At 44.5% G+C, this 27,598-nt stretch overlaps 1 protein-coding gene across 1 annotated transcript in view; it reads left to right on the top strand.

The window, feature by feature from the left end:
- The window catches only part of LOC131482840 (zinc finger protein 850-like), a gene marked incomplete at its 5' end in the record, with an annotated part of 447,409 nt that overhangs the window by 139,276 nt on the left and 280,535 nt on the right, over window positions 1-27,598 (top strand). Inside the window, one exon of the mRNA XM_058678706.1 lies at window positions 14,609-14,613. Within this exon, the coding sequence (XP_058534689.1) occupies window positions 14,609-14,613 (5 nt within the window). The remainder of the gene's footprint in view (window positions 1-14,608; window positions 14,614-27,598) is intronic.

Below are 27,598 nucleotides of genomic sequence, written 5' to 3'. Positions count from 1 at the left end.
GGCTCAGGTCCTCATTAGGACACTCCTCAGAGAGTTTCCTGCAACAGTGAGATTTACTGAATTTTTTGCAGTTCCTGTTTTAAAATATTCCAAGTCTCTCACAGCATCCTGACATCCTTTGATTTTTCTAATTACATACTAGGAATGTGTGGAATAGGGTGGAAGGATGGGATTCACAGGAATTGGGAGAAAACAAGGGTTGGGACAACATTGAAGTTACTAACTGGGTGTCTCCAATTTCAAGAAGCACATCACCACCTAGTTTTCTGAGAAGTGCTTTCCCCTTCCCTCCTCTTCCACTGCTCACATGATCACTTTGCAAATAAAACTTCTCTGTCTCTAAAAGGATACATTAAAAAAAATGACTTTGAGATCCAGTTTCTGTATGCACCTCCTAAATGTGAGCAACTGGTATTCATAGAAATCTACATACTTTCTCTATCCTCACATACACTTGCTGTTCTTGGGAGGACCTGAGCCAGATTGGATTTCATGCTTGGGACCTGAGGTTCAGCCACTATGACCACTGGGTGAGCTGGGCCTTGGCCTGCCTAGACTCAAGAGACTTCACCCTTCCTGGTGAGTACACTGGGAGTGGATACCTTGGGAACAAGGCAGGCCTAGGCTCCACCCACCTCCAACATTGAGAGGTGGGTGGGACTGGGGGAGTATGACCTAATCATTTTTTTTTTTCATGAGTTGGGTTTCTGTGTAGTGTGTGTGTGTGTGTGTGTGTGTGTGTGTGATTTAGTTGCACTCAATGCCTGTGTGCGTGTATTGGATCATTAAGGAGAAATTGGTGTGATCATTTCCAAATTTTCTATTTTTCCTTCCGGTTTTAGGTCAGAGTTAAAAGATATTCAGAGAAGCTACACCAGGTCTCCCAAACATCCTAGTACTTAAGGATGGGTACTGGACCCCTGATACCAAACCAGGTTGTCAATGTGGCACACACTGCAAGGTTTCTTGTCAACAATGCCCACATCGCCATATACCCCAATTCGAGCAGAGGGACTAGGGTTACAAAGAAGACAGCACACACTGGGCCAGTCGTGCAAAGAGAATGCCACTTTGCTGAAGTCTAGCCTGCTGTTTTTACTCTCTGGTTCCTCCCAGTACTCTTACAATGCTCTAGCAGCTCCTAAGATCCCCAGGGACATCCTGATTAATGGGAAGCAGGAACTTGTGGTTAAGCCAAGAACTAAATGTATCAGGCCAAGATTGTGCATCATGTTACCCCTTGAAGAACAAGCTAAACTGTGAAATTAATCCTTGGGAGACCAGGCCCTGCAGTTTCTGTCTAGGTGGTTCCAATAGTTCTGAAACGATGTCCATCTCACCAATTCAAGCAGGAGGGAACCCTTTCAATGTTCATTGGCTGTCATGGTTGACCTTGGAGTCTCCTTTCTCCCAGATATTTGATGTCATTGTATGGCTGGGGTAGTTATTCAATCTCTTCTCTCCTCCTTTCTCTTGGATGGTCCAGATGTGCTTTCCAGGCCTCAGTGGGCTACCATCTCCAGGTGGAGCCAGGCCAGTTGTCTAATACTCCTTTTCAACTGAGGAGTACCAGTTCTTGCAAGTGCACCAAGACATTGAGCCAGTCAATCCTGCCCCAGTGGAGCCCCACCCTCAGCGCTCACTGAGCTTGCACCACCATGCAGGCATTTAAAGTATCCAAGCCAGGTGATCTGAGGCCTGCCACACCTTCTACTCACAGGATTCGCAGACCCAGGACCCATTGAACTGGACAGCCAAGGATCCAGGCCAAGCAACATAAACCGCCACACATACAGCCACTGGGGCTTATAAACTGGGCTTATCACACAACTGTGCCCAAGGGCCCAGACAAGGCTACCAGGGCCCCACTGGATCTCCTGCGCCCAGGGATCATGTGTCCAGCACCAACATCCCCCTGACTGCCATGGCTTGCCTCCACTCATTTTCCACCAGCATGTGTTGCAGCCTGGCTCAGTCTAGTCTTCCCCCAATTCCACTCCATGTTGCTGTTTGCTAAAACCTATCTAGGAACAGCATGTCGCCTGTCTCAGCCCTCATGTGAATTGCCTATTTTGTGGCCTGATACAGCACTGAACATTCTCCCTGTGATGGTTCTCACAACCGCTAGATGATGTTAGGTAATGACTCACCTGTGCTTTTGGCATCTTTTCCAAGAAGTCTTTCTCTGCTCCGATTTCTTGGAGAGTGCTTCCTATGTTTTCCCCTAATAGTTTGATGGTTACTTGGTATAGATTTAGTTGTTTAATCCATTTAGAGCTGATTTCTGCATAATGTGACAGGTATGGGTCATGTTTTATTATTCTGCAACCTGTTATGCACTTGTCCCATCAGCATTTGTTGAATAGACCAGGATTTTTGCCTGGACTATTTTCAGTTGTCTTGTCAAAGATTAGTTGGCCCTACATGTGTGGGCTCCTTTCTGGGGTTTCAGTTCTGTTCCACTGATCTTCTTCTCTGTTTCTGTACCAGTACCAGACTATTTTGATGACCGCTGCTCTGTAGTATGTCTTGAGATCTGAAACTGAGATTCCTCTAGGTTGATTTTTATTCTTCCAGATAGCTTTGGCTATTCATGGTCTCATGTGATTCCAGATGAACCTTTGTATCATCTTTTCTGTTTCTGAGAAGAATGTTGTTGGAATTTTGATTGGGATTGCATCAAACTTGTATGTTGCTTTTGGTAATATGGCAATTTTGATTATGTTTACTGTGCCAGTGAAGGAACGTGGTAAGTTTCTCCCTTTGCCAAAGATTTCTTTATTTCCTTTTTTAATGATTTATGCTTTACATCATAGAGGTCTTTTACATATTTTGTAACTTAGTTCCTAGGTATTTAAGATTCATCTCCATTATTTTAAAGGGGACTATAGTTGCAATTTCTTTTTTTCTAAAATTTTAAAATTTTTATAGGAAAGGTGGACATACAGAGAGGAAGAGTGACAGAGAGGAAAATGTTCTATTCAATTTTTCACTCCCCAAGTGGCTGCAATGAAGCTGAGCCCATCTGAAACTAGGAGGCAGGAGTTTCCCCAAGGTCACTCATGCATGTGCAGGGTCCCAAAGCTTTGGGCTGCCCTCGATTGCATTCCATAGCCATAGGCTGGGAGCTGAAAGGAAGCAGGGCTGCCGGCATTAAAACTGGCATCCATATGGGATCCTTAAAATTTCTTAGGAATGAAGATTTTTGTATACTAGTGCCCTTTATTTGTTTTCATTAATTTTGTATTCTGGTACCATGCAATACTCTTGTATGAGTTTCGATAGTGTCTTCACTGAGTATTTTGATTCTCCTATGTAGAGAATTATGCTGTGTGTAACTAGAGGTGACTCCAGTTCCTCATTTGAAATTTGGAATCCTTTAACTACCTTTTCTTGCCTAATAGTTTTGGCAAGGACTTCCAATACTATATGGAAGTGTAGTGGAGACAGTTCACCACTACACTAGTTCCAGATTTTAAAATCTAGTTAAAATTTTAAAATCCAGATGAAAATTTTTAAAATCCAGATAAAATCCTGTTCCAGGTTTTAGTGGTTAGGCTTCCAATCTTTCCTCATTTAGAATGCTGCTTGTATTAGGGTTTTTCAGAAATTGCTTTGACTGTATTGTAGAATGTTCCTTTTATGCCTCTCTTCTTAGCGTTTTTAACATGACAAGGTGTTGCATTTTATCAAATACCTTCTTTGCATCTATTGAGATGATCATGTGGTTTTGTTTTTCATTCCATTGATGTGATGTATCAGATCAATTTGTGAATGGGCAACCATCGCTTCACACCTGGGATGTATCCCACCTGGTCTGTGAGAATGATCTGCCTGATGAACTGTTGCATCCTGTTGGCTAGCATTTTGTTGAGAATTACTGTCTGTGTTCATCAAGGGTATTGGTCTGTAGTTCACTTTTTCTGTTGCGTCTCTATCTGGCTTTGGTATTAATGTGGTATTGGCTTCATAAAAAGTTTGGAAGATTTGCCTCTCTTTCTATTGTTTTGAAAAGTTTGTGGAAGATTGGGGTAATATCCTCTTTAAAAGTTTGGTAAAATTCAGCAGTGAAGCCATCTGGTACAGGAAAATTCTTGGTTGGAGGACTTTAATTACTGATTCAATCTCAGTGCATATTGGAGGTCTATTTAGATTGTTGATTGCTTCTTGATTCAATTTTTGTGGCTTGTATGTGTTCAAGAATCTGTTCATCTCTACTGCGTCTTCTGATTTGTTTGCATACAGTTGCTTATAATAGTTCCTAATACTTCTCTGTGTATTTCACATATCTGTTACTGTGTTTCCTTTCTCTTCTCTGATGCTATTAATGCATATTTTCTCTCTCCCCCTTTTTTTTGTTAGTTTCGCTAGTGGGGAGTCTATTTTGTTGATGTTTCTCAAAGAACCAGCTCTTTTATTCACTGCTGTTATGTACAGTTCTCTTGATCTATACTTGGTTTATTTCCTCCCTCATTTTGATTATTTCTTTATTCCTAGTAATCTTGACATTGCTTTGCTGTTGCTTTTCTATTTCCAACAACTGTAAGATTAAGAGATTTACTTGATGCTTTTCTAGTTTCTTAACAGAAGCATTGAGATGAACATTGCTTTTTCCATTGCTTTGATTGTGTCCCATATGTTTTGATATGTTATGTTGATGCCTTCACTTGTTTCAGGTTTTTTTTTTATTTCCCCTTTGATTTCCTCTCTAACCCATTGCTCATTTAATAACATATTATTCAGGGCTCGGCAGTGTGGCCTAGTGGCTAAGGTCCTCGCCTTGATCCCATATGGCCACTGGTTCTAATCCCGGCAGCTCCACTTTCTCTCTATCTCTCCTCCTCTTAGTATATCTGACTTTGTAATAAAAATAAAATAAATCTTTAAAAAATTAAAAAAATTTTAAAAATAACATATTATTCAGTCTCCATATGTTTGCAAGTTTTCCTAAGTTTTTGGCTTCTTGGTCTCTTGCCTCACTACACAATGGTCTGAAAACATGCATGGTGTAATGTTGATTTTTAAAAATTTTGTGATGCTTGTTTTGTGGCCTATAATATGGTCAATTCTGGAGAAGGTTCCATGCACTGACAAAAAAAAAAAGTGTATTTCACTAAAACATATTTGAATATCAGCTGTAGGGCAGGTTTGGAGGATTTGAATTTTTGGAATTTTTCTTTACTGAGGAAGAATTTTATTTCATTTTCAAAGACAAAGGAGAGCTTTGTAGGATACGTTATTCTGGGCTGACATTCTTTCCCTTTTAGAATCTGAAATTTGTCACTCCATTATCTTCTCAATTTGGTGTTTCCTCTGAGAGGTCAGCTGTGAGTTTGGTTGGAGTTCCTCTATAGGTCACTTGATTTTTCTCATGTGCACATCTAAGGATTATTTTCCTTATGTTCAACTGAGAAAGCTTGCTCGCTTATCATGTATCATGGTGATCAACACTTTTGGGAGTACTGTGCCCCTCCTGGATGCTGTTTCCCAATTCTTTCTCTAGATTAGGTAAGTTTTCATTTATTACTTCAATGAATAATCCTTAGATGCCAACTACTCTTTCTGTGTCTTCTGGAGTTCCCATAATTCTTATGTTGGGCCTGTTAATTATCTTTTTATATTCTTGGATACTTTTTTTTTAACCTTGATCTGGCTCTATTTTAGCTTTTGTTTGTTTCCCCTGGTGACAGGAAATATTTTTCATTTCTTGCTCTACTGTAATTCTAACTTCTCAAATGTCAGCTTTCATTTAATTCCTTTCCTCTGTGTCAAGCTCTTTAAATTCTTTGATCTCTTGTATTATGTGCTTTACAGTGTTGGTCAGAAGCTTTATACTAAGTTTCCTGAGTTCTGTGTTCCCCATTTTTTCAATGTCTTCCTCAGATAATTCTGAGGGTGGTAGAGGCTTTTGCTGCTTTACTGAGGAGTCTTCAGGAACATTTATTGTGCCTCTGTCTCATCTTTTAACTTTTGACATTGTAATCCTGTTTGGTGGATTTTTGCTCCTTAGTTTGGATTTCTAAGATGTATTGCCAAGAGATCCGCAAATCAATTTCAAGCAAAGTTCAATCATTTGGCTTAGGCAGACACCAACTGTCCCAGATAACTGGTTTGTCAGCAGCACTGCTCTTATCCAAACACAAGATGACTCCCAGTGGGCGCTGATATCTAAACACACAAGATGGTGCCCAGTGGGGCATTGCCAGGGAACTGGTGCTGTTGGCCTTCTGATCCAGGGACCACACAGATTATATAGGATGGTAAGCTGGTGCTGTCCTCAAAGTGGGATCAGCTGGGTGTGACTAGTTGGAAACTTGCCCACTCCAGCGTTCGATATCTGTGCTGTTAGATCCAACCCACCACCAACCTGCCCTGAGGAGTACACAGCTCCCTTTTAGTTTGTTGTTGGGCCAGATTATTAAGTAGGATATGTCAGTTCCAACCTACCTTCACCTCTGGAGCTCCAGGAGCAGACCCAAGCTCCCACCTGGCTTCCACAAGGGTTAATTCTGTTGCTACCACTGGATCCCTGGGTATTGTTGAAGTTTACATCACAGCTCACCTGTGGTTGGTAGGTTTTCTGTACCCTGTAGCACTGCTCCTCCACCGTGGCCTCTTCCCTGTGTTCAGGGGGTCTCCAGGTACATCCGTGTTGACTGCCTGACCCCTATGTTTTTCAGCAATCTGCTCTCTGTTCTTTACCTTGTCCAGTGTTTCTCTGTCATCTCGAATGTTTCTGCACCCTTTGTCCTATGTGGCAGATTTATCTGCAATTCTCTAAGCACACTCCATACTGAGTTCCATTTAGAACTGTTCTTTTGCACAAGGCCTCTTCATTTGTATTGCCCATTGTTTCAAAGTATGTATGTATGTATTTATTTATTTATTTACTGTTCCTGGATTTCTGAAGCTCTTTGTAAATCCTGGATATACCCCCTATCACTTGTGTAGTGTGCTAAATTTTCTCCCATTCTGTTGGTTGCTTCTTCACCAGCAGCTAAGTAACCCTATGGGGTGCAACAGACCTGCCAGGCATTTCCTGTCCAGGTATGCTCAAACACCTACTCCACAGAGCCCACGGTCCACTCCTGGGCCAAGAGGGTTTATCCAGTACCCCATGCATCTCCAGCACACACACATGCACTCCAGCAACTAGAGGTTACTACAGTGAGCCAAGGGCCAAAGGCGTCCACCAATAGCTATTTCAGGGCCAAGCTCGACAAGGCAGCGCACTCTGTTCCTGTTGTCCACCTGACATCTGCTTCATAGCCAAGACGTCCTGGGCAGTGTCCCTAATCCCACAGCTCAATAGTCATCCACTTCAGGGCCAGACTGAATTACGCTTGAGTGGAAGATATACCACTAACATGTCCCATCCATTGCTGCACTTACCCAGCCAGGGGCAGGCTCAGTGAGCCGTCATCAGCTTGCCTCTAGCCTATGAGTGCCAGCACACTGTCGACCTCCCACCACTTGAAAGTCATTCCAGCTCATGCAGTGATCTTGCTCCTTCAGCAGGCAGGCAGTGTGCTTGCCAGCCTCTCCAAGGCTGGGTCCCTTCTGCTGGTGACCCTGGGGCCAGAGCCTGCATGTCTGGAGTCCTCCACCCCACAACACCCTGTCACCTCACTAGTCCTACCAGTCAGATGTTCTACATCTATAGCCTGCCTGCAAGCTGTTCCAGGGCCAGGGCACCTGTGCATCCCCAACACTCACCTCTAACCTGCCCATCTCTTCAGAATTTCCACTGCTCCAGAGCAAGGCAGGTTAAATTTGCAGGGAATCCAAGCAAAACACTGCAACAACATCATTTCTTGTTTGACAGGGGAGAATTTTCATGGGGACAACTCTAGTTTGCAAAGCAGGATTTATTTAAGAGTAGGAACCACAGTGATTCCTGCCTTAGCAGAAGCATGGCACTCCAAAGGAGGAAAAACTGAAGAATATGGTGGAAATATTGGTTTTTTATGCACCATCTTGGGGAGGTGTTCACATGAGTCCCCCCAAGGGCAAAGAGAAACAAACTTATTCACAATGGTCAATAATGTCTACCACCTCACCCAGAAAAAAGGCTGAGATTTGTGTCTTCCTTCTCCCAATATTATGGGCTAGGCAGCCAGTTCAGTGTCACCAGCCTGGAAGCTACACCACCACACCATCTAGGCTTTCCCTTCTGCCCACCTGTGACTCTTACCTATCATCACTGGAACTGAGAGTGGGTGGTATTGCATTTTTTTTGGTAGCCACTCCCCTCGCAAGCCCCTATAAAGGCCCATGATAGAGAGAGGCTCCCTCTCTTGGTCACATGCTTCTGAAGAATCTAGATGTTTTTCTGCTTTTGTGATTCTGCCTTAATTGCTTCGCTGGGGGATGTGTGAACTCCTGGCCTGACAGTCTATGTGACAATCACCCGGCAGGACACCTGGAAGTTCATGTTGGTAGACCACTCCTCAGGAAGCAGGTCCCTGGTGTTTGATAAGAGTCATTGCCTATAGCCCATCAATTTGCACCTTTTGAAAGTTGCTTGCTTCAAACCTACCAATACAAGCCTGCCAAAAGCTCATTTTGAAAGTTAGCAGCTAAAACTGACCAATCATGACTGTATAATTATATGGAATTGTCCTGAAATGTATAAGAACCCTACGCTGTTTAACCTTGGCCCTTGTTTTGCTCTCTTTTTCTGCCCTGCTGTTCCTGCAGCAACCTTGGCTGGGGGAAGTGGCTGGGAGACCTAGGTTAAACTGGGTAAACCACCTTTATGCCTTATCGCTGACTTCAGACTCAGTGCTTTTCTGGGGATTTCAAAAATCTGGCACAACACTACCATTACTCTGGCATTCTGACTCTTTGATTCCCCAGAACCCGCTTGCTTTTTGGCTTCCTACAGACAGACTCTGAAGATAGGTAGCCCCTGAACGTAGCCCTTGTGTGTCTGTATTCCTCACACTCTGTTCACTGCTTGAGCATGACAGTAAAGATGCTATTTCTAAGGTGCTTTGTATTGCTCACTTGTGTACTTTCAAGAGTTCCAGGAGAGGTGAGGCCTAGCAGTAATGGACTGTAGGCAGAGAAGGCAGGAAACTATGAATGCTTGCAGACTTTTGAAGTGTATCCATGCTGCTTGTTGTATGTTTCTTAGGATAACTTATATTGCTGGGGAAACTGGAACATAGGTCTTCAGATTAACAGACAGACTTCAGGATAATGATCATTCCTTCATCTCAGGGTTTCCATTCAGACTGGATTGTCACATGAACTTGTCATTTGTTAATTTCTAGTGGGCCGAGGAGAGAAAAAGATGGCCGACTGCAGAGAGCTGGTGTAGGGTGGAGTAGGGAAGGAGGGGAGCTGATCCAGCAGAGAAACAGGCCAGGAGGTGCGAAACTGTAGGGAGAAGAACGAGAAGGTCACTGGAGTCCACTAAAGCAAGAAGATCTACACAGCGTGAAGGAACAGCCGCAAAAAGTAGGAAAGAAAATACAGCACGCCGCGAGAAACCTGGTGAGTCACGATCCCAGGCAGGGGGAAGGCGGCGGAGGCTCAACCGCCCCAGGGAAAACAGAGGCGGCTGGAAGGATAGGCGCCCACACCGACAGGGGCACCAGTCCCCTGGAAGGCAGGAGCCCCCAGAGGAGGCTACTGGACTGATCATTGGGTGCATCATCCCTGCAGAAGTGGAGGAAAAGCAGGGGAGATTTCCCAGAGGCTTGCCTACCCGCTGCTCAGCGGCTGAGGGAGAGTGCAGAGGGAACAGGAGCGGCGCTGTGGGACTGGGGCTCAGAGATCCCCGTATCAGCTCTGAGCTGTGGACTGGCTGTGGGAGAGTCAGTGGATCCTGTTGCTGGACTCGCCCTGAGCCCCAGAGGCTGGGCAACGCTCGACAGGGCCTCACGTCCTGGGCAGAGGAGCAGACTAGTGGGGGCATATCTCACCTCAAGGGCTCTGTGCCTCTCAGAGATCAGCTTCTACCCTTGAGAGAGTGCAGCTGAGGAAGTGGCTTCTTCAGGGCAGAGTCCCCAGCTGGGCTCAGCTAGAGAGGCCAGACCAGAGCGGGCTCAGCTGAACTGGCCGGACAGGTTTTCCCAGCAGGAGCCCACTCGGAAAGACCTGCCTGCGGTGTTGCAGCCCTCAGCGGAGCAGCGCTTCCGAGTTTGGCACTGGGGCCGCGGAGATTTCCAGCCCAGCACAGGCCGGGGTTGGGGATTTTAGACTCCGAGCAGCAGGAGCCCCTGCTGTGCTAACCTCAAGCCCTGAAGGAGAGTCTCGGCTCAGCACTGAGGCGGAGACCCCCGCTGTATTAGCCTTGTGACCCAAAGCCCAGGCGCTGCTCAGCAGAGTGAATCTGTAGGGCACTGCCTTTGAGAGGGAGCCACAGGGGAAGGGGCCTGGCACTAGGGCTGGCCCACAAAGCCTCCTGACCCAGCTCAGGGCTGTGATCTACAGACCCTGAAAGCAGCTGGTGACTCAGGCAGTAAGCCCTGCTGGGCTCAGCCGGAGACCCCAAACCAGAGCTGGCTCAGCTGAATCACCGCTAAAATCTCAAAACAACAAGAAGCAAAAACACAATGAGGAGAAGTATCAGAAAAAGCAATGACCCAGAGGAAAGATCAAGCACTCCCTCCCAATACAACCAAAAACTAATCTCAATATCTGAGATGCAAGATGAAGACATAGAGGAACTATCAGATAAGGACTTTAAGAAGCTAATGATGAAATTCGTCAGAGAGAGTGAAAAGCGCTGGGAAGAGTCTAAGGCATTCGAAAACCATATCACTGCAGAAATAAATCAAATCAAAAAGGGAATCCTCGATATAGAGCACAAAATTGAAAGCCTAACCAACAGAATGAACACAGCAGAGGACAGAATATCAGAATTGGAAGACAATCAGAATGAAAGGCAGCAGCTCATCAAACAGTTGGAGACAAATCTAGAGAAAGCCAATAGGTCCATACAGGAAATGAAAAACAACCTCAAAAAATCAAATATTAGAATAATAGGCCTTCCCGAAGGAGTGGAAAAGGAGACAGGCTTGCAACGGGTGCTCAATGAGATAATACAGGAGAACTTCCAGAATATTGGAAATATAAATCCAGCACAAATCCAGGAAGGGCAAAGAACCCCCAGGAGATACGACCCAAACAAATCGTCTCCCAGACATGTGGTCCTCAAGCTACCTTCAAGTGAATACAAGGAAACCATTCTAAGACAAGTAAGAAAAAAGGATAAGATTACTTTCAGGGGAAGGGAAATCAGGATCACAGCCGACCTATCAGAAGAAACGCTCCAAGCAAGGAGAGAATGGGGTAAAACCTATCAAATCCTGAAACAAAACAACTGCCAACCAAGAATAATGTACCCAGCAAAGCTCTCATTTATATTCGAGAATGAAATCAAATACTTCAACAGTAAAGAGAAACTCGAAGAATACATCAACACGAAACCAGCTCTGGAAAATCTCCTCAGGAAGGTGCTAAACCCAGAAAGAAAAAATACAAACCAAAATCAAAGATGGCAAATGGGAAGACCTCCCCACTAAAATCCATACAAGAAAAGTCAACCAATCAAGAACTCTAATAGTCGCAAATACACACTTGCATACTTACACTCATGGCAGCCCAAAACCAATTCCTTTCAATATTATCTCTAAACACAAATGGCTTAAACTCACCAATCAAAAGGCATAGATTAACGGAATGGATCATCAAACAGCACCCAACTATATGTTGCCTACAAGAGACACATCTAACCAGAAAATCCTGTAAGAAATTTAAAGTGAAAGGATGGAAAAAGACATTTCATGCCAATGGACGAGAAAAAAAGGCTGGCGTAGCTGTTCTAATCTCAGATGACCTAGACTTCAAGCTGACAGACATCAAAAAGGACAGAGAAGGACATTATATATTGGTGAAGGGACTGATCCATCAAGAAGTAATTACAATCGTGAACATATATGCACCTAATTCCAATGCGCCTAGCTTCGTGAAGCAACTACTTACAGACTTAAGGGGAGACATAGATACACACACAATAATAGTGGGTGATCTTAACACCCCACTAACAACTATAGACAGATCAACAAAACAAAAACTCAACAAAGAAACAACAGAGCTCGTACAAACATTAGAACAACTAGACTTGGTAGACATTTATAGAATTTTTTATCCTAAGACCACAGATTATACATTTTTTTCAGCAGTGCATGGCACCTTCTCCAGGATCGACCACATGATAGGACACAAAGCAAATCTAAATAACTTCAAAAAGATAGGAATCATACCATGTACCCTCTCAGACCACCACGGAATGAAACTGGAAATCAGCAATTCAAAATGTCCCAGGACATATAGAAACTCTTGGAGGCTGAACAATATGCTATTAAACGAACAATGGGTCAGGGAAGAAATTAAAGATGAGATCAAAAAATTTATGGAAACCAATGAAAACTCTGACACAACATTCCAAAACTTGTGGGACACTGCCAAAGCAGTGCTACGGGGTAAACTCATCGCAATTGGAGCTCATGTCAAGGCCCAAGAGAGTCGCCAAATACAAGAACTAACCACACACCTCCAGGAATTGGAAAAGCAGCAGCAGATGAGCCCCACACACACAACAGGAAACAAGAAATCATCAAAACAAGGGAGGAAATCAACCAGATAGAAATAAAAAAAACCATACACAAAATCAACGAATCAAAAAGCTGGTTTTTTGAAAAGATAAACAAAATAGACACCCCGCTGGCCCGTCTGACAAAGAAAAAACAAGAGAAAGCAAGAATTAACAGCATCAAAGATGAAAAAGGCAACATAACAACAGACATTACAACCATTAAGAACATAATCAGAAATTACTACAAAGCACTGTACTCCAACAAATCAGAAGACCACCAAGAAATGGAAAAGTTCTTAGACTCACACAACCTGCCAAAACTTAGCCCAGAGGCAACAATCAACCTGAACAAACCCATAACTGAAGCAGAGATTGAATCAGTGATTAAAGACCTCCCAACAAAGAAAAGCCCAGGCCCAGACGGCTTCACTACAGAATTCTACAAAACATTCCGAACAGAACTAACTCCAATCCTCTACAAACTCTTCAAAACAATAGAAAAGGAAGCAACCCTTCCAAACTCATTCTATGAAGCCAACATTACCTTAATCCCAAAACCGGGCAGAGATCCTACAGAGAAAGAAAACTACAGACCTATCTCTTTGATGAACATTGATGCTAAGATTCTCAACAAAATCCTAGCCAACAGAATTCAAAAACACATCAGACAGATCATTCATCCAGATCAAGTAGGATTCATCCCTGGAATGCAGGGATGGTTCAACATTCGCAAATCCATAAATGTGATACACCACATCCAAAAACTGAAAAACAAGAATCACATGATAGTATCAATAGATGCAGAAAAAGCTTTCGACAAAATTCAGCACAACTTCCTGCTAAAGACCCTAACCAAGGTAGGCATAGATGGAAAAATCCACAACATAATCAAAGCAATATATGCAAAACCCAATGCCAGCATCATACTGAATGGAGAAAAACTGGAACCCTTCCCACTGAGATCTGGAACAAGACAGGGATGTCCGCTTTCTCCGCTGTTATTCAACATAGTTCTAGAGGTACTCGCTGAGGCCATAAGACAAGAAAAAGAAATCAAAGGAATCCAAATGGGAAATGAAGAAGTCAAGCTTTCACTATATGCAGATGACATGATTCTTTATATGGAAGAGCCAAAAGGCTCAACACAGAGACTACTAGAACTTATACGAGAGTTCGGTAGAGTGGCAGGGTACAAAATTAATGAACAAAAATCAACAGCCATAGTGTATGCTAACAGCCCCAAGTTGGAAAAAGATCTAACCAGCAAGATACCATTCAAAGTAACAAAGGAAAGCATGAAATATCTGGGAATTAACCTAACCAAAAATGTAGGAGACCTATTCGAGGAAAACTACAAACTACTTAAAAAAGAAATTGAACAAGATCTAGAAAGATGGAGTAACATCCCATGCTCCTGGATAGGTAAAATCAATATCATTAAAATGTCTATACTGCCAAAAGCAATATATACATTCAACGCAATCCCAATCAAATTGCCCAAAACATTCTTCACAGACCTGGAAACAATGATTCAAAGGTTCATCTGGAAACACAAAATACCACGAATAGCTAGAACCATTCTCAAGAACAGGAAGTTAGCAGGGGGAATCACAGTTCCGGACCTCTGGACATACTATAGGGCAGTGGTTATCAAAACAGCCTGGTACTGGCACAAAAATAGAGAAGAAGATCAATGGAGCAGAATAGAAACACCAGATGGGAACCCACAGAAATACAGCCAAATAATCTTTGACAAAAAGACAAACGACAACCCAGGCAAATGGGAAGGTCTGTTCAATAAATGCTGTTGGGACAACTGGTTGATAGCCTGCAGAAACAAAAAGATAGACCCACATCTCTCACCATATACTAAGATCAAATCCAAATGGATAAAAGATTTAAACCTACATCCAGAAACCTTCAAACTTTTGGAAGAAAATGTTGGAAACACACTGGAACACTTAGGGGTAGGCCCTCACTTCCTAAAAAAGACTCCAGATGCAGTAGAAATCAAGACCAAAATAAACAATTGGGACCTCATCAAACTAAGAAGCTTCTGTACAGCTAGAGAAACAATCAACAAAGTAAAAAGGCAACCCACAGAATGGGAGAAGATCTTTGCACACGACTTAGGTGATAGAGGGCTGATCTCCAGAATATACAAAGAGCTACAAAACAACCAAAATGTCAAAACAAACAAGCCACTCAAGAAATGGGCACGGGAAATGGGCAAACACTTCACAAAGGAACAAACCCAAATGGCAAATAAACATATGAAAAAATGCTCAAGTTCCCTGGCAATAAGGGAAATCCAAATTAAAACATCAATGAGGTACCACCTAACGCCAGTAAGACTGGCCCACATGAATAAAAGCACCAACAACACTTGTTGGCGAGGTTGCGGGGAAAAGGGAACCCTACTCCACTGCTGGTGGGGCTGCAGGCTGGTACAGCCTCTATGGAAATCAGTATGGAGAACATTCAAACAACTCAAATACAACATACCGTATGACCCGGCAATAGCACTCCTAGGAATATATCCAGAACACTTGTTTTATGAGAAACCAACATGCACTCCTATGCTCATAGCAGCACAATCAGTAATTGCAAAGACATGGAAGCAACCAAAATGCCCATCAACAGAGGATTGGATAAGAAAGCTATGGTTCATCTACTCCATGGAATACTACTCAGCTATTAAACAAAACAAAATGCAGTTCTTTGTGGCCAAATGGGCCAAACTGGAAACCATAATGCTAAGGGAAATGAGCCAATCCCAAAAGGTTAAATACCACATGTTTGCCTTAATTTAAGATGACACGATGTTATGTATAACAAGTTATGTTATGAATGTTATATGTTGTGTATAAACTAAAATTGAAATGTCAATGAGGTGGTCACAGAAGGTGGATAAGAAATCGCATTTACTTTTACCATATTGGTTACTCGTTACTATGTCAATTAATTCCATGGTGATGTAAATTTTTGCTGATGGTATGTTGGAGCTTTTAATTGATCGGGATGATAGTCTGCTGGCTCTGTCTTCAGACCAGAGAGTGTATACCTAAGAAGCCGTTGAACTTATCTGGACAATAAGATGCTGGACTCTATGTTTGGTATATGCTTGCAATGGGGGAATCTCAACTGAACTTGAACTGTGGTTATGCAACAAGGTGGAGGAATCCACCATGGTGGGAGGGTTTGGGGAGGGGTGGGGAGAATCCCAGTACCTATGAAACTGTGTCACATAATACAATGTAATTAATGAATTTAAAAAAAAAAAAAAAAAAATTTCTAGTGGGCCCTGTTATCACCAAGAGTGGCTAATAGATTCCTTAAATAGGATGTTCTTTTTTTTTAACCAGAATTTATTTATTTATTTATTTATTTATTTATTTATTTATTTATTTATTTATTTATTTATTTATTTTTATGATGCCCTTCCATAGGCTCCGGGAATTTCTCTTATCCCAGCCCGAATTCACACCCCACCTAGTTTGTCTATATGATTACTACAGGATAGTTCTTCATACACAGTCATTTGTTCATCATTGCAGGCATGGATAATGGCAGTGAGTTCAGCATCCTATTGTCAAAATATAGTAAGCAATTTCATTGTAAGTCCTTCTTTGTCTGGAAGTAGAGATGCATACTACATTATATCCTCACTTCTGTATATTTTAGTCTCCATTTCACAGTTACTGTACATCCCCTCAAAAGAAAATCAAAATACAAAATCAATAATAGGAAGAAAAATAGAAATTTACAATGCCATAAAGTTAAATGACAGTCTCCATTACACAACTACTGTACATCCCCTTAAATGAAAAACCACAAAACAAAATCAGCATCAGGAAGAAAAAAGAAATTGACAACACCAAGAAGTTAAATAACATGCTACTAAATGACTAATATGTAGATGAAGATATGAAAATCAAGAACCTTCTTGAAGATCTACGAATCATTGAATGATTTAATCAGAAGAAAGTGTTTTGAAGAGATGAAACTAACAGAAAACATCAAAACCCATGTGATATAGTTTCTGCTGATTTTTGTTGGTGAAATGTGTCTCTTCTAACAACAAATAGATGAGTTTTGTTTTTGAATCCAGTGTATTGATCTATGACATTTGATTGAGCTTAAGCCATTTACATTCAGGGTTAATATGTATGGGTGGTACTTTAGTCCTGTCATTTTAGGAATGGGTTGTTCATTGGTTTAGTCTTCTGTTGTCATTTTACCAGGATGTTCTTCCCATTTGCCCTTGGTTTTGGTAGGTGCTATTGCTCTTCTCTGTCAAGAGAACATCTTGAAGTATCATTTGTAGGGCAGGTTTGAAAGAGGCAAGTTCTTTTAGCTTTTCTTTACTGTGGAAGTATTTGATTTTATTTTGAAAGACAAAAGAAAGCTTTGCTGGATATGTTATCCCAGGCTGACCATTTTTTTTTCTTTTAGAATCTGGAATACATCACCCCATTCTCTTCTTGCTTGTAGAGTTTCCTGTGAGAGGTCTCCTGTGAGTTTAATTGGCATTCCTTTATATGTCAACTGATGTTTTTCACATGCACATTTAAGGATCTTTTCTTTATGTTCAGTTGAAGAGAGTTGGATGATCATGTGTCTTGGTGAAGATCTCTTTTGGCCAAACCTGTTGGGAGTTCTGTGCCCCTCCTGGATCTTGTTTCCCAATTCTTTCTTTAGGTTATGGGAATTTGTCTTTATTATTTCATTAAATATATTTGTAAAACCAGTTTCTCTTTCTGAACCTTCTGGGACTTACATAACTCTTATATTTGGCCCCTTAATAGTGTCTTTCAATTCTTGAATACTTTTTTGGCCTGGTCCAGCTCTGCTTCCAGCTTTTTGTTTGCTTCGCCCTGATGACAGGAAATATCTTCCAATTCTGAGATTCTTTCTTCTGCTTGCTTCATTCTATTTTGGAGACACCCCACTGTGCTTTCAATTTGCTCTACTGAGTTTTTAATTTCTGATATATCAACCTTGATTTGCTTTGTTGCTGCTCTTGCTTGTGTAAAATATTCCTTAAATTCTTTAAGTACTTGTATGTGCTTTTCTGTGTTGATGAGAAGATTTAAATGGAGTTTTCTGAATTTTGTGCCCCCCATTTTCTCGATGTCTTCCTCATCTAACTCTGAGGTTGGCATAGGGTTTTGCTTCTTTGCAGGGGAGTTTTTAGTCATATTCGCTGTGCCTTTGTCTCTTCTTTTGCTCTTGGTCATTGTGCTTCTGGTTAGCAGAGTCTTCTCCTTGAGGTAGGTTTCTAAGCCTGTCACCCACAGGTCTTCAGTTTGATTTTATTTATTGCAGTTGGTACACAACTCTTTGCTTGCAGCCAATTGTGACACTCCCTCCGGCGATTCCAGGTCTGGGTTCTTATGTTAGATTTCCACAAAGAACTTCGTAGCCCCAACTCCTGGCTCACCCCTCTCCACCTCCTGTGATATAGTGCTGAGGCTGCACTGTTGTCTCTACAAGCGTTCTCCCACTTCTGGTTGTGGCAGGCCCCAGGATTAGAGATACCAGGTGTCCCGTATAATTAGGTTGTTGGGGGTACTAATCTTGCCAGAACCTGTTGGCCGTTAGGTCTAGGTGCAACACGGACCTATTCTGACCTGTACGATGCCACAGTCTGTATTATTTTCCTGCAGGACCAGTGCAATGCATGGAACGTAGTCAGTTCTGGTGAGCTCAGCACATGCGCAGTTCACTGTTGTCTCCTGCAGTCCCAAAGCATTTGCCATGGTGTACGAAATGGGGCCTGATGTACCACTACTAGAGTTCTTGATCTGCTAGCCATCAACACAGGTCTCTGTGTTGGGTGGAGCCTGTAGAATGCCACGTTGATGCAGTTCACTGAGTCAGAAATGAGTTTACTCTGAGCTCAGTTTATGCTCAATCCTTTCCTTTGCCTTTCCTCCTTATGCAAAATGGAGCCCAATTCAGCTCTAGGGGCTGACTGGGCTGGGAAATACACCCTGTTTCTATACTTCCCCTCTGGGATCAGCTGCTCTGTCTCTACTCCCGCTCAAATAAAACAGACCAGCAGGACGGACAGTGCTTTGTCTGGGTTCACCTCCCAAGCTCCCAGTGCAAGTCTTTTCCCACCTGGTTGCTGGTGGAGTTCCAGCTGCTGGTGGAGTTCAGATGGCCTTAGCTGAATGCTGCTGGAGTATCAGTCACTGCCACACCACACCGTTGTGTCTGCTGCTTTCCTGTGTCTGTCAGTCTCTAGGTACCCCTTTGCTGTTATTCTGTCCTCTCCTATTTCCTGGAATGTGTCCTCTCTGCTTCATCCTGATCAAATGTTTTTCCCTCCATTTAAATGTGCCCTTACCCCATTCCACCGTCTTTTTTTTTTTTTTAAGATTTATTCATCTTTTTTTTTTTTTTTTAATTACAGCCAGATATACAGAGAGGAGGAGAGACAAAGAAGATCTTCCATCCGATGATTCACTCCCCAAGTGAGCCGCAACGGGCCGGTGTGCGCCAATCCGAAGCAGGGAACCTGGAACCTCTTCCGGGTCTCCCACACGGGTGCAGTGTCCAAAGCTTGTGCCATCCTCGACTGCTTTCCCAGGACACAAACAGGGAGCTGGATGGGAAGTGGAGCTGCCGGGATTAGAACCGGCGCCCATATGGTATCCCGGGGCATTCAAGGCGAGGACTTTTAGCCGCTGAGCCACGCCGCTGGGCCCCATTCCACCGTCTTGATTCTCCCATATTCTAGACTTTTCTAATGTAAGCTTGCTTGCACCCTGCAATACCATCCTGATGCTAAACTGAAATCTAAAGTGCCATTCCTTTTGCAGTTATTTAGAGATGAGATTTGTGTGAGCCCTAGCTCATTGCTTTTGATATGACAACAGCTCTCAGAGATAGGGGTTGATATGTTGATTCTGTCCCTTTGCTGCCTCCCCAGAGGGAGACCCTGCACCAGAAATGGTATGCAAGTATGGGAAAGCCCTGTTTTTACATTTTGAGGTTTAATTTTACCAGAACCATAAGACCCTAACTGCCTGCTATCCAGTCTGACTCCTCACACACTACTCCAGCACCCTCATGTCCACAACCACCCTGCTTGCTCCATTGCTCCATGCCAGTCAGGCAAGGCGCCCAGCCTCCTCTTTATTAAGCATGCCTGCCCCACAGTCCCATCACTTAAGGGCCATGCCAACTCTAGCAGTGCTCACTGCATTGCATCTGCAACTTTCCTGCCGATGGCTACAGGGCTAGGCCTGGTGGGCCATCATCCACAACTTACTACCATTTGAGTCCTGAAGCTAAGGCTGCTGCTTCAAGTCTGGAACAGTTCTGCAGACCATCATGCATACAAAACATCCTCCACTGCTGCCCTGCTTGTGACTTCAGGTCTAGGCTGGTTGTGCCAAGGACACTGCGACCCCAACCTCCATTTTGTACCTCAGGGCTGGGCTCACTCCTCCTGGGCCCACAGAGTCTCTAGCATTCTAGACTTGATTGCTGCAGCTGACACAGGTTTTCTCAGTTGGCAATATCTGCACTTAGAACCTTCTTTCCATGTCCATCTCAGGCTATTCTAGGCATTCTCTCTGCTGCTCCAAGGACAGACAAGCTCAGCCAGAGTAGTAAACCACACATTACCAACCTGCTGACCACCCTTGGCGCTGCCAGATCAGATGGGCCCAGGCAATGCCTCCCATGTCCCCATCCCACCTATCCAATACTCCAGGGTTCTTAGAATGCTAGGCTAACATCCCATCAAACTCACACATGCAAACAGCAAGCCTCTCCCCCCCACACACACACCCTGTCCACAGCACAAGAACAGGGCTGGCTCATCCAGCATCCCACTCCCTGCAACAGGTGCTGATGGATGCCTTCTTCACCATCGCTCTGGCAACCCAGAAGCAGCCACGTTTCATTTCGAGTGAGAAGACCCAGAGAATGGTAAGACGGGACAGCTCACTTGGACTCAGCTCCTACAAGGATTCAAACATTCATCCATGCTCTTTGCTCGACCCTTTTATTTGGACGTTGTTGCTTACTGTTATCAACACCTCCAGGTTGGGCCCAGCGGCATGGCATAGTGGCTAAAGTCCTCGCCTTGAACGCACCGGGATCCCATATGGGCACCGGTTCTAATCCCCGTGGCTCCTTTTCCCATCCAGCTCCCTGTTTGTGGTCTGGGAAAGCAGTCGAGGATGGCCCAAAACTTTGGGACCCTGCATCCGCATGGGAGACCCAGAAGAGGTTTCTGGCTCCTGGCTTCAGATCGGCGCACCGGCCCGTTGCAGCTCACTTGAGGAGTGAATCATCGGATGGAAGATCTTCCTCTCTGTCTCTCCTCTCTCTGTATATCTGGCTTTCCAATAATAATAAAATCTTTAAAAAAAAAAAAAAACACCTCCAGGTAACCCTTTTACAGTATATTGATAATCTCCTCCTTGCAGCTGCTTCTCATGCAGACTGTCTTGAAGCCACCAAAGACTTACTGGGACACCTACAGACTTTTGGATACTTGGTTTCAGCCAAAAAGGCCAAGTTGTGCCTAACCCAAGTAACATACTTAGGGTATCTACTTCAGGGGCCACCACTATTTGGGCAGCCAATGCATCCATCATCATCATCATCCTTGAGCCCACCAATAAACAACAGATAACCTTTCCATTTGTTTGTGGATGAATGAAAGGGAATTGCTTATGGGGGTGGTTAATTACCAAAATGTTAGGACCCTGGTGGTACCCTGTGGCCTATCTGTCCAAAAAACTGGAATCTGTGGTGGCCAGGTGGCCTGCCTGTCTATGCCAGATAGCCTCCACAGCCCTCCTGGTAAAAGACTTGGATAAACTAATCCTGGGACAAAGCCTCCATCTCACTGGCCCACATGAAGTCAAGCTGCTCCTCATAGCCCCTCCCAGTCGCTGGCTTTCCAATTCCAACATAACTCACTATCAAACTTTGCTCCTTGACCAACCCTGCACTAAGTTCTTAACCACTTCTGCCCTTAACCCAGCCACCTTTCTGGCTCTTCAATTGTTCAACTGCTCCACTCCTACCTGGAGATGATAAGCTCCTCTCTGACCTTTGACCAGACCTCAATGACATCTCATGGTCCTGGCTGGATCTCATTTCATTTGGTGATGGCAGCAGGTCTAATCAGGATGGAATATGTGTGGCTGAAGCAGCAGTGACTTCACCCGCTGAAGTCTTATGGCAGACTGCCTTGCCACCAAGCACCTCAGCTCAAAAGGATAAACTTATTGTGGTGATCCAGGCTCTCAAAATGTGCACTAATAAGACTGTTAATATCCACACTGACAGCCTGTGTGCCTTTGCTACAGCTCATGTATATGGCACCATCTACTGAGAATTAGGCCACCTTACAGACGAATGCAAACAAAAACAAAGACGAAATTCTCACGACCTATTAGATGCTATTTGGTTCCTAGCACAGTCGCGATAATACTGTACTGGACACCAAAAAGGGAAACCGCCTTGATGACATGGCTACTGAGAAGCGGCCACGCAGACAACTGCCATACTCCCTCTATTTACTACCTCAATTCTTCCCTCAGATCCATATCATTCCAAAGCTTTAGAATAGACCCAGGAAATGATGGGAGGTTGGGGTACCAGGCCGCAAGAACAGAACTGGTATCAAGACATGGATGGTAGAATGTTTCTTCCAAAAGATCTGGGGCAACGTCTGGCCCACCAACTCCATCAAAGCACACATTTAGAAAAACAAGGCTTGCTGAGCTCCTCAGAAAAGAATTTAGGGTGCAAGGACTAAATGCATTAATGGAAGGAGTAGTAGAATATTGTGTAATTTGTTTCCAGGTTAACCCAAGTCAGGACAAGCAACAAGCTGCAATCAGACATAGGGGAACAGAGCCATGGAGGATTTGGGAAGTTGATTTCACTGAAATTAAGCCAAGAAAATAATGGATATAAATACTTACTGTGTTGATAGATGCATTCTCAGGATGTTCAGAAATTTTCTCTACTAAGACTGAAATTGCAAGCATGACTGCTGAAAAACTGTTACATGAGATTATTCCTACATGTGGGCTGCCTTTTCATATAGGCTCAGCTCATGGCCCTGACTTTATTGCCCAGGTATCACAAGGAATAGCCCAATGTGTGGAATAAATGGGAAATTATATTGTACCTGTAGACCCCAAAGCTCTGACCAGGTAGAGAGCAAATTGGCCCTTAAGGGAGACCTTGGTAAAATTATTCCTAGAGACTCACGAAAATTGTGTGGGCATGCTGCCTTTTGTGCTATTTAGAACAAGATGTACCCCCAACATTAAGGTGTTCACTCTTTTGAGACCATGTTTGGGAGACCCCCCCAACCATTTTGCCCAAGATAGGAGAAGAAACCCTGCAAATTATCAGTCATGGTCACTTTTTTCTAAGATTTTTTTTTTTTTTTTTTTTTTTTGGAAAGGCAGATATGCAGAGAGAAGTAGAGAAAGAACTTCCATCAGATGGTTCACTCCCCAAGTGGCCACAACATCTGGAGCTGAGCTAATCTGAAGCCAGGAGCCAGGAGCTCTTAAGGGTCTCCCATGCGGGTGCTGGGTCCCAAGGCTTTGGGCCATCCTCAACTGCTTTCCCAGGCTACAGACAGGGGGCTGGATGGGAAGCGGGGCCACCGGGAATAGATCCAGTGTCCATATGGGATCCCTGCACATTCAACCTGAGGACTTTAACCACAGCACTATCGTGCTAGGCCCCATGACTGCCTTTTAAAATTTTTTTTTAATTTATTTTTTTATATTGTTGACAATCTTTACATAGTTAATTAGGGCAAAAATGTTCAGGGGTTATAGGGAAGTGGGTAAGACTTTTATGTCCATATTGTTTCCTTCATGTATCTGAGGTAAAGGGGGATATTGAGGGAGAAGCTCCACCCAGTTTCCCACCCACTCCAAGTCCCAGATGTCGGGCATGCTCTGAGATCCTTGCTCAAGCGTTTTTTTTTTTTGTTTGTTTGTTTTAAAGACTTATTCATTTTATTACAGCCAGATATACACAGAGGAGGAGAGATAGAGTGGAAGATCTTCCGTCCGATGATTCACTCCCCAAGTGAGCCACAACGGGCCGATGTGCGCCGATCCGATGCCAGGAACCAGGAACCTCTTCCAAGTCTCCCACGCGGGTGCAGGGTCCCAATGCATTGGGCCATCTTCGACTGCTTTCCCAGGCCACAAGCAGGGAGCTGGATGGAAGTGGAGCTGCCGGGATTAGAACCGGCGCCCAAATGGGATCCCGGCGCGTTCATGGCGAGGACTTTAGCTGCTAGGCCACGCCGCCGGGCCCAAGTGGTTTTAATAGTTCTCCAGTTATGGATCTCTGCCAATCTCACCACTCCCAGCTCAATGAGGTAATTGAAGAATCCACTGATTATCACAGTCCATCATGGAGTCTTCATTTGCCCAGTATTTCGCTGCCCAACATATAGCCGAGGTGGTTGATTGACTTGTTCTGCCCTCTTTTCTTGGCTAGGGTTCTGAGTCCCACAGTTCGATTGGGGAGATCTCCAAAGAAACTTTGAGGTATTCCTAGATCAGATTCTTGTATGTTGTAGCAAGCACAGGGCCCGGCACAGTCCGTCACCACAATCAGCTGGTGGTTGCAATTGCTGGTTTGGTTCTGCTCTCAGTCCTAACTTGCACTGGAACCAATGAGTGTTTCAGTCCAGCCTGGTTCTGCCCAGCACATACTCGACCCTTTCATCAACCAGTGTTAGTTGCAGCCCAGTCGGTGCGACCCACAATAACCCCCACTAGGCCCACCCCCCCGGCCTGCCAGTGTACATAGCAGACTAGTCCAGTCTGTCCCCCATCCCATTTGGCTCCTGTACCTGTCATGGGGTATTAAAGCTTACTTCCTTCTAACCAACTCAACTATCCAGCCCTCACAGATTTTGTTGAGTGCCTTTCCATCTAGGCACCTCAGCCCCGTCCTACTTTTCATGCCCTCCCTCGGGACTAGTGACCCAAGAGGGGGGAACCCACAACTACCCTCCCAGGTTTCTCTCAGTTCCAGTATATGCAGTCTTTGGGTGATTCTATGGTTTGATTTGACAGAATTAGTCCCCAGTGCCAGCTTCTGCCAGCCGTCTGCGGCTAAGCCCAAACAACCCTCACCCACTCCCATTTCTGCTTGTACTGGCAGGAATAATCAGCCCATCCTGGCTTTCCTCTGATCTAGTCCACATGCGGTGCTCTGGTGTTGCAGCCCAGGTGTCCCCATCCCAGCCAACACTCTCCAGTGGGAGTACCTGTCTGGCAAGGGTAACAGCTCCTTAATCCCCCTGCTGGCTCTGCCCTCTCCCTTCCTGGTTCTCACTCGTGCTGGTTGGGTGCTGCTTTCAAATCCAGTACAGGCAACCTCACCCTGGCATTCCATATTGTGTACTGGTTATTGTCGCGACCAAACCTAGGCCCGATCCACACCCTATTCTGGTGTTCGGGTTTGCCAGTGGAGACATGAACTGATTCAGCCTGGTCCACCCCTGACCCATGCCAAATGTATGCCAGTGGGAAAGGCTCCATGGCCTCTTCTGGGCTGTTTCCTATCGTACTTTTTTTTTTTTTTTTTTTAAGATTTATTTTATTTTCATTACGAAGTCAGATATACTGAGAGGAGGAGAGATAGAGAGGAAGTGGAGCTGCCGGGATTAGAACCAGCAGCCATATGGGATTAAGGCGAGGACCTTAGCCACTAGGCCATGCTGCCAAGCACCCTATCGTACTTCTTGCACTTATTTTGCGCATATCAGGGGATCCATGAGCCAGCCCTTCTCAGTTCACCTCATATCCTAGCAGGAACAGTGGCTTTTCTTGGGTGGCTTTCAACCCATTCTGGTTCTTGTTGCTGGATGTTTCAGCCCAGCCATGGCTCATCCGTACCCACATACAACTCACACATGGCTCAGTAGGGGGTTGAGACCTAGCCTAGCCAGTCCCACATCTACACTGGTTCCCCAGGACACCAGATGGTGTTGGGGTCTGGCCTGGCCTGGTACATCCAATCCCAGCCCACACTAGTGCCATGGGAGACTACAACTCTTTCCTAGTTAGAACACAGCCCCCATTCCAGTACACAGGCCCCTTGGTGGGAACTTCAACCCTGTTAGGGTGTCAACCCAGCTCCCCAGCTTGTCTTGCTCCTAGCTGCAGATCACGCACCTGATAGTGGCTGCTATGACTCAGCTTGTTTCAGGCCCTCACCTGTCCTGGTCTCTGCCCTAGACACTGTGGCCCAGCATCCCTGACTAAAGTAGACCAGCAGGTGCAAGCGCAAAGTTACATGTCCCTATCACTGGCAATCACCAGAAATTTATGTTTCACCTATACTAAAGTTGGTCTAATTCATGAGTGTCCCTGAACAGCTATTACAAATCATAAAAGCCCCAGAGCTCGCCACTGGGCAGCCAGCAGGCAGAGCCTGGCACCAATTGGTCCATTGGTCACCTGAAGCCAAGGGCTGAACCACCACCTTGCAGGATGGTTTTGGCTTGAGCCCCTAGCCAGATTCCACTTAGCAGAGACACCTCCCCACAGCTGCCACCTTGCAGAGTGGTTCAGTCCGTCCCCAACCCCAAGAATGGAATCCACCCTGACTTGTCCTGCCTCCATGGTGGCAGAATGGAGCTAGATTAGTCCAGCTCCCAAATTGCCCTCATGGTTATGAACCTGGGGATTGTGAACCAGAGGGATCATTGCTCCAAGGTGTGGAGAAAACCAAGGGCTGAACCACCACCTTGCAGGATGGTTTTGGCTTGAGCCCCTAGCCGGATTCCGCTTAGCAGAGATGCCTCCCTGCAGCTACCACCCTGCGGAGTGGTTCTGTCCGTCCCCAGCCCCAAGAATGGAATCCACGCTGACTTGTCCTGCCTCCATGGTGGCAGAACGGAGCTAGATTAGTCCAGCTCCCAAATTGCCCTCATGGTTACTAACCTGGGGGTTGTGAACCGGGCCCCATGACTGGCTCTTAAGTTCCTTGCAGAAAATCCTTTGAATTTCCAGAAAATTCAAAAGGAACTGATGTCTGACCTGGAGGCAGCTTTCTGGCCACCCAGTCTAACAACCTTGTTTCCAAATGAGATGATCAGGTTTGGATCAAGAGACATCAAACTGAAACCCTGCAACCACTCTGGAAAGGACCATGCACTATAATCATAACCACTCCAATAGTCATTAAGGTAGATAGCACCAATTTGTGGATTCACCACTCTCAGGTCAAAAAGGGCACCATTTCCAGGGAGCAGCCAGCAATGGCCACCAACCCACAGGACACCAGCCCAGTGGAGCAACTGGCAATGATCACAGGTCTTCACACATCAGGTAAGAAATGGAGAATCATCAGACACTCTTGGGGCCCACTGAAGATAAGACTTACCAAAGAAACTCTTTAGCACCTGTTTGTAATATTGATGTTGTTGATCTTATATAGAAATTGGATGGATGGGACTCTATTGCATTCCCTACATCAATTGATTAACTATACTTGGGAGTTAAGTAAAACAGAGGACGGGACTGCAGTTAAGCAGGTATCCAACCATGGGGTCCCTACATATCGGTCTGTTCTCTGTCAACTATTTGGAAGATACTGGAATAGTCCACTAATAATCTATGGATGTGGGAGGCAAGGCAAGAAACAACTTTTTTAATGCACAGTTTTATGTATGCCCTGATAAAGAAAACGCACACTGTGGAGGTACTGGAGACTATCACTGCTGCGCTTGGGGCTGTGAAACAACAGCCTCCTGGCAGCCCTGAATCCCAGACAGTTATATTGCCTTCAAAAGAGAAGCAAATCTGGGACCTTGTAAAGTAGGTAAAGTAACCCTATAGCTATTAGGGTTAAAAAAAAAAAAAACCTACAAGATTTCACCTCGAACACAAGACTGACATGGACACCATGACTACTTATTATTTTTGGGACCCAGAGGCAATATTTACCATACAATGT

The sequence above is a fragment of the Ochotona princeps genome, chromosome 21, assembly GCF_030435755.1.
Source record: "Ochotona princeps isolate mOchPri1 chromosome 21, mOchPri1.hap1, whole genome shotgun sequence".
Taxonomy (NCBI): domain Eukaryota; kingdom Metazoa; phylum Chordata; class Mammalia; order Lagomorpha; family Ochotonidae; genus Ochotona; species Ochotona princeps.
The sequence above is the reverse complement of the archived record's forward strand: the minus strand, read 5'-3'. Positions and strand labels throughout refer to the sequence as shown.